The 8,412-nt window shown below is 30.7% G+C and overlaps 1 protein-coding gene across 1 annotated transcript; it reads left to right on the top strand.

The window, feature by feature from the left end:
• Window positions 1–5,034: 5,034 nt before the first annotated feature.
• LOC114406004 (cationic peroxidase 1-like) lies at window positions 5,035–8,050 on the top strand. Its single transcript, XM_028368534.1, has 4 exons — window positions 5,035–5,340; window positions 6,390–6,581; window positions 6,976–7,141; window positions 7,364–8,050. Exons 1-4 carry the CDS (start codon window positions 5,095–5,097, stop codon window positions 7,747–7,749), a joined length of 990 nt encoding a protein of 329 aa, XP_028224335.1. The 5' UTR covers window positions 5,035–5,094; the 3' UTR covers window positions 7,750–8,050.
• The last annotated feature ends 362 nt before the right edge of the window (window positions 8,051–8,412 follow it).

Raw genomic sequence — 8,412 nt, 5'->3', positions numbered from 1 at the left:
ATAGGAGGACCCAATTTTTAAAAATAAAACAGTCAAGACCGCAATTAAAAGAAAAAAGAAAGTTCTTTTTGTGTTGTATATAAAGGTGGAGGAGAAGTCTTTTTGTGTGGTTGAAATGGATGAACGAGTCAATTGTGTCCTCGTCCTCTAGTCGATCATCCATATCAACATTGGTTTGACACTTAGCTACGGATAAAGACTTACTAGGATGTGTTTATAATAATCCATAATGTCATTGCCTTTAAAAAAGATCCATAATGTCACATTCATCACATATAACTCTTGCAAAATCTGTTGTGCAATGTATGCTAACTTATTTTCGCAAAACTTAATTGTCTTTGATTAAAAAAATTATACAAGGACAATAGAACCTTGACTATTAGAAAGGGCTGATTGAAGATAGTTTTCAACCGTCGTTGTTGCCGACATCGTTGAATGTGCTTAGATTTATGACAACGGTTTATCAATCGTCTTAGAAGCATTTCCCTCTAAGATGATTATTATGCCAAAATCATCTTTGAATAGAGGCTATTCTAAGACGATTTCAAAGACATAATTGTCTTAGAAGATCTCCTATTCAAAGACGATTTTTACAATGTAACCATCTTTGAATGTGTGCCACTCTAAGATGGTTACGACCTAAAAATCGTCTTTGAATGATGGATCTTCTAAGACGATTATAATGTCGAAATCGGCTTAGAAAATCTCACATTCTAAGACAATTTTAGTGTCATAACCGTCTTAGAAAATCTTACATTCTAAGACGGTGTTTATGACATAATTGTATAGAAAATGATTTATATTGCTCTAATACAATTGAGAGATATGAAGTCAGGGAACTGCAAGATACTGTCACTGATATGTCACGGGAATAAATTCTTTCTAATCTTCATCCAATTACCATAAGTTGACCAAATATAAATGAGGGATTTTATTGAAACAATAAAAGATTGACTAATGTACAAGAAAAAATACTTTAAGGAATTATATCTTATTTCAAGTTAAGTTGATAGATGCAGAGAAATGGAGGTGGATAGAGCACACTAGACAGTAGTGGGAAAAAAATTGTATAGAAAAAACTAATTTGGATAAAAGGCTTCGTCTATGAATAGTTTCACAATTAAATGTCTCTCTTTTTCATTAGTTATCCTTGATTCTCCTTAGTAGCTTTGTTTGTGACATTAGCACTCTATAGGGTTTCAGAATAATCGTATCTTCGGGTGTGTGTTGTATTTGTGCATCATAAGTGACCAGGGTGGAAATGGTAGACATGAGATTGTAGGATAAGAACATGTGACATGAAGTTCTCAATGTGGAGGTCACCATCATCGACTCATTGTATGCAAGGTTTTAAAACCTTGTAGCCAATTGCAACATCAAGGATTCAAGACTTTTTAATCTCTACTATACGTGTAATTTTGTCTAATATTTTGGATCAAAACAAAACTGTAATTACATCTGCAATTTAAAATCTTGACACTATATGTCATATTGTTGTAGGGCATACATTGTGTACAAAGAAAGTAAGTACAAAAGGAAAAGTAAAATAATACACTCATGATACTATATAGGTGGAAAAACCAGTAGAGTACAAGAAAAGTTACTTGTGGAAGTGAGATGGAGTTGAGTGGTGACACAAATTGATGATCATCTAATTAAATATTGTATATCGTACTATGGATTCGAAATAAACAACTATATGATGAGTAAATTAGCAAGGATACAAACAAAGGTATGTAGTAGTATAAGATAAATGAAGCAAAGAATAAGATAAGGGTAGGGTAAACATTGTTTCACATTCTTTTAGCACTTTTGTGGCCAATGAGACTACCATTCTTTGTAAAGTATCTTCAAAATTGCTTACACAAGGCTAGACTCTTAAAAGGTAAATGCTATGGTTGGTTTACACGTTTCCATGTAAAGTCCAAGGATAGGAAAGTTGCTGGAAACTTGAGGGAATTAAACAACAAAAGCCACCATCCAATCTTATAGATATTATTTAGTATTGAGGACACTTATTAGAGTAGTGAATTATATGTTGGGTCATAGTGCTAGTGAAGTGTGACAAATCATATTGCAATAAAATTCCCCAACAAAGGAACTATAGTTACCACACATGAGCAGTCAATTTGGTGATGCTAGTGAGAAGAGATATATAATTTATATTAAGATATTACATTAGTCTCTAGCAGTTGTTAGTGGGCATTAGAATTCTTAAGTTTCACCAAGTTTTTAATTAATGATTATTGGATAGCTTATTATAATATATCTTGTGAAAAATGTTTTTGGGCCAACTCAGTAATTTAAAAATATTATATGTCGGCATCTTCTTTGCTACAAGAGTCAAAATCAAATTATTTTGAGGTAGTGAAGTTGAAGCCTAATTGTCACATAAGTTGCCATAAAAAGAAAAAAGAAATCAGAAAAGTTTGTGCTTTCTTTTGGACAAATGGTTACATTTTCATTGTATTTATCTTTAGCTTAAAAACATATCATGCCACTTGTAATGAAAACATCATATTGTTTTGAGGACTTTTGTATTAGACTTACAAAAATTGGAAATACTATATGAAAATCAAAACACTTGTTTCTATATAGCAAGCTTACCTGGGTTGTCTTCAACACTGAGAATCCTTCAATACCAAAAGTCAACTAAAGAAACCACACTTTTGTACTATCACCTCTGTTCTATGCTTCTCAGACCTAAGTTTGGAACCTAACACAATAAAACCAAGGACTTGAGGAAAAATTGAGTACAACGGCTAATAAAGGCAGAACCTCCATAGAAAGTGCCACATATCAGTTGGTTTACACTCTTATTTCACATATTTCTGCCATTTTAGAACCTATGCAACTATTTGTATTCACTTGGTTGACCTTGCAGTTTATCCATAACTATAAGTAACATGTTGCAAATACTTAGGCTCACTACACAAACACACAACAAAATTGAACAAGTGTGGTAATTAACCATGGACAAAGGGGACGATTGAAGGAAAATATGAAAAGATGTACTTGTATGACGACGGTGACACAACATGCGGTAGACAGAGTGAAGTCAGTATGAGAGTGATTAACCAAAGTGAGGGAGAGCACAATGGGCATGACAGAGGAGCTAGCACATGAGGTGAGGGAGCCATGAAGGAACTTTTGACCGAGGGCACGACAGGCAGGATGAAAAGGTGATGCGATGACAATGTTGTAAATAGAGTGAATGAAAACAAGGACATTTTTGAGAAAAATATCTTCATTGCATTCCCTTAATTTACAAAATTGTCATCGCGTCAATTTCGAAGACAATTTTAACAAAACCACATTTGAACACTCAATTTCTAAGACGATTTTTGTTAAAATCATCTTTGTACATCTCCTGTTATTTACAAAATTATCACCGCTTAATATTTTAAGACAATTTTCGAAAACCATTTTAAAATATGCGTCATAAAAAATATTTTTTAGTAGTGCTCCTATTACTACCAAAAAATTTTCTGAGTAAATTCCAAAAACAATTCCACTCTAGTCTCATATTCGTGATCACTTGTTCTCATCTAAACATTTATTCAATTATACCTAAACAAATTGCATGGCATTGATCGTCTTTGGTTCATATAGTACCAACTACATGTTCAATACATAAATTAAATTATCATACACAGCGAGGGTTATATTCTATCGAAGATTGTTCAATTCACATTAAATTGATTATTATGTAGAAGTATTTAGCTAAGAAAATTTTGACAATATTTTCCTAAATCCATGACCTAATCCATTGATATTATCTCCCCAATTAGGTATATACCCAAAAAACAATGGAAAATACAATCCTATTATTCTTAGACAAAAAAATTCATATTGTTCTACAAATAAGTCTTTAATATGAATTAGATTTAAATTCCTTAAATAAAGTTTTGAATTCAATTAAACATCATGAATAAGAAAGAAATTGTTGAAATCTGAGAGCCCACTAAATTAAAAATGATTAATTAAATTTTCTAACAGGTTAATCACCAATAAAATTAATAAATTACATGATTACCCAAAATTCCCTTGTCCACCTTAGGGGTGTTTTCTTATTTTTTTATTATTAGTATTTATATATTCACCTGTCGTTAAAAGTTTGTTTTCTTCATCTTTTATATTATATGTTAAGAAGATACCTGGAATGCACAAATATTTGGCATGTGCATCTTAAATGGACATATAAAAGTATTATACCCAATATTTAAATTGTTAATTTTTTAATTAAACTTATTTTTCAAAGATTAAACATGATATTGTAACATGATATGAAATCCTTTCTTTTGACCCCTCAAATATTCATCAAATTTAATATTGATGTATAATTGAATGTCAAACATAGTTTTTGAAGGAATATTAAGTATGAACCGATAAGGGTTATATTGAGAAACTCATCTATATATATTGCATCTTAATGTATACTTAAAATGTCTAGGAAAATGTTTTCGTGAATAGAAAATATAATATTTAAATACTTGGTGTGGCTAAACATCATCAGTTAATTCTTGAGCTATGTTTTTTAGATTTGTGTATTAAAAAAATATAAAAAAATAGCAAGACATAAAAATGCCATACATGGTATAGTATACAATGTCAATTTTTTTTAATATGTACGTTCAAATTATAGAACTGAAATATAATTTTTGCATATTCTTCTAATAATGTGAGTTTTGATGTATGTCAATTTCAAGTCGGGAACAATAACAATAAAGGATATATATAATTCCATATCAAAGGGATAAAATAATTTTCATTTGTTTTACTTCAAACTAAGTTATCAAATGGTTTTGACTCTGCGTGACTAATTTAGCATAATGGCCTGCAATTAAATCCGCCATAGAATCTGCAAACAATCAAGAAGTCAACTTGTTTAGCACAATACAGCTAATACCATAGCACGAAACGAAAATTTAACTAAAAAAAATCAGATATCATGGATGTCCACAACATTCATTCTACTTTGATACAAAGTAATCATGGTATATAAATAGGTGGCACATTTCATCATGGCCTAAACCAAGCACAAATCTCAAACCCTCCTAGTCTCCCCTATCTACCCTGAGAATTCCTTAAAACATGGCTGGATGTTCTCAACAAAGGCTGATTGTTATGTTTTTATGTCTCATTGGGATAGTTTCAGCTACAGATTTAACTTCTTCAGCTGTGAGTTTAGCTGATTATGAGTTAAGCACCACTTTTTATCTTTTAAAGTGTCCCCTGGGCCTCTTTACCATTAATAACCTAGTAACCGCTGCTGTGCGGAAAGAGTCTCGCATGGGTGCATCCTTGCTCCGTCTTCATTTCCATGATTGCTTTGTCCAAGTAAGTCATTAATTAATCTTATTGTTATATATATATATATATATATATATATATATATATATATATATATATATATATATATATATATATTTGAATTAATATAGTGTGTGGAATGTAATGTGTATACTGTGGTGACTGTTAAATCGTAACTGAGACATAAATTTAACTTGTGAAACATTAATATAATGCAAATTAATACATATAGAGGACTGCGACTTTTTTTCTAAACCTTTTCCCCTTTTAATTTTATTATAATTAATATAATTTTAGTCCCGTAATAATTATTATAGTAATAAGAAATATCTCAACTTTTTAATTACTTTTTCAATAATTTGGTCGTCCAATTACTAATAATAGAAATTAGTACGCAATTTAAAATTTACGTGTGGGACATTACAATTATTGACTAAAATGTTTTAATCGTCTCAATGATGACTTCTTCAATCTATTAAAGTATGCCATTTTCTTTCATGTTTTATTTATTTATCGGATACTTTTTATTTATATGTCATTTCTTTCATTTGAATATATATTTTTATATATATTTATATTAAATATTTAAATATATTAAAGTTATTAGTTGTTCCATAAGAACATTAATATCGGTAACATCTTGATTTTTTAAAGAATTTAATTTATCCATGTATAAGGTAGTTTGTATATATTGTATCTGTAAGATAAAATATATACGTATGTGATTTTTTTCCCTTACAACGTGGATTCAACCGATAATGCTGCTCTTACTTCCATTAAGATGCCAATTTTATAGCGTGCGGTGAAGTCACGTTGATAACCATATGATCCGTTTTTATTAATAATTGGATGAATGGAAGGACGTGACACTTTTAATTAGAATAATTGAAAATTTTAATTGTTTCAAAAGAATATATATTGAAGAGCAAAAGTATAATTAACCGATATTTTGCATCTATTAGATAAAATACAACAATTAGTCGTGTATATTTTTACTTATTATTAAATAAACATATAACGTGAAATGAAAAGCATGACTAATTATTAAAACATGTTCTTATTTTTGCTCTTTGCAGGGATGTGATGCATCGGTTTTGTTAAAGAACACTGCAACTTTCACGGGCGAACAAGGTGCCTTCCCCAACGCTAATTCTCTAAGGGGTTTCGAAGTCATAGACAACATAAAAGCAAAATTAGAGATTTTGTGCCCTGGGGTTTTCTCTTGCGCTGACATCTTAGCCGTTGCTGCAAGGGATTCTGTTGTTGCTGTAAGTACTTGTTTCAGAAATAACCAATTAAATAAGCAAAATCAGAAGACACTTCTACAAGAAATTATTTAAGCTCTATACATTGATATTATAAAAAGATTTTTCAATCAATATTAGTATAACTTTTTAAGTTAGCTATTATTATAAAAAGTTAACAAGTTTATTATTATACAAGATAAACTTTTTATTAGACGATAATATAATATTATTTTATACTGTTAGATTCAAACTTTATTTTCTCGAGATGTGAAACTAATCGGTGCAAAATAATTCTCTCAGCTTGGTGGATGATATTTTTTTATTGGACGATAGTATGATATTGTTTTACATTTTTAGATCTTAATCTATCTTCTCTTGAGATGGGAATCTAATCGGTGTGAAATAATTCTCTCAGCTTGGTGGACTTGGGTGGCAAGTTCGCTTGGGGAGAAGGGACTCAACCACTGCAAGTTTAAGTGGAGCTAACTCAGATTTACCAGCTCCCTTTCTGGGTCTTAATGACCTTGTTGCTGCTTTCCAAAAGAAGGGTTTCACAGTAAATGAAATGGTTGCTTTATCAGGTAGATACCCATTATTGCATGCATGTTAGCAAGTTTCACACATGTTGTTAGTATGTTACCATGCACAAGGAAAATTAGGTTTCTGTTATATAATAAAGACTTGTATAAGTATATTTTTTTATTTTTAAAAATGGTTATTTTTTGTTTTAGTTTTTATATTTTTATTTTTATTAAAAATAGATTTTAATTTCCATCATTAATTTTGTTTTCTTAATGGATCAGGTGCTCACACAATAGGCAGCGCCAGGTGTTTAACCTTCCGATCAAGGGCTTACAACGATAGCGATATAGAACCCTCGTATGCAAATTTTTTGAGAAGCAATTGTCCCAAGAGTGGTGGTGATGACAACTTGTCTCCTATAGATATCGCCACTAAAGACATTTTTGACAATGCTTACTACCGGAATTTACTTTCCAAAAAGGGTCTTTTCCACTCTGACCAACAGCTCTATAGTGGCAGTTTCACGGACTCCAAAGTTAAAGATTATGCCACCTACCCATCACTCTTCAAATCAGATTTCGCTAAGGCCATGCTCAAGATGAGCAACCTTAGCCCACTTACAGGGGCACAGGGTCAGATCAGAAAAGTATGCAGCAGAGTGAATTAATTGAGTTCATTGGTAAATTATGGTATATTTCTTGCATGAGATTCATGAATATCCGAATACATAAACCCATTCATTTGTTTGCCATTATATTTTGTTAATTTGTTAAAGTTTCAATTATGTGTCAATGTTTGACACCCTGTGTTTGCATTTGTTTGGAAACTCACCGTCCTTAATTGTGTATTGTTTCAGGAAGTATTTTTGTATGATGTATGTCCTTTACATAATTTGATTTGATTTTTCCATTTTCATTGTATTGATTTGAAAATTATGGCATATTTTTATGTATTGTAATTTTTTTTAATATCAAAATCCAAGCACTAAAGCCTGGAACCAACTATATTAATATGAGAAATGTTATCAAAACATTCTTTTTAACACATTTTCCACTACCTGTTGAAATTTATTAGAAGTATCCAGACATCAGTCATATAATGGAATGTGGAAAAAACAAGATTAAATTCTAAATCAACAGTTTAATCCTTAATTGTAATATGTGCAATGTAATAGATAGTAAATTTAATAATATCTGGATAAGCAAACTACGTAGTTCAATTCCTGTGATCGATGGAGGAGGAAAGAAACTATTCCTATCCCACTGTGTTTTTCTCTGTGAAGTCTTAATTGGAGAACTAAACTGCAATGTAATAAATAGTAAATTTAATT

Source organism: Glycine soja, chromosome 3, assembly GCF_004193775.1.
Source record: "Glycine soja cultivar W05 chromosome 3, ASM419377v2, whole genome shotgun sequence".
In the NCBI taxonomy this organism is placed as follows: Eukaryota; Viridiplantae; Streptophyta; class Magnoliopsida; order Fabales; family Fabaceae; genus Glycine; species Glycine soja.
This window is presented reverse-complemented; position numbering and strand designations above follow the sequence as displayed.

Coding starts and splice junctions, on each gene's coding strand:
- LOC114406004 (XM_028368534.1), top strand. CDS start 5,095: ATGGCTGGATGTTCTCAACAAAGGCTGATTGTTATGTTTTTATGTCTC. Junction 6,582..6,975: donor CAAGGGATTCTGTTGTTGCT/GTAAGTACTTGT, acceptor TAATTCTCTCAG/CTTGGTGGACTTGGGTGGCA. Junction 7,142..7,363: donor TGAAATGGTTGCTTTATCAG/GTAGATACCCAT, acceptor TTAATGGATCAG/GTGCTCACACAATAGGCAGC.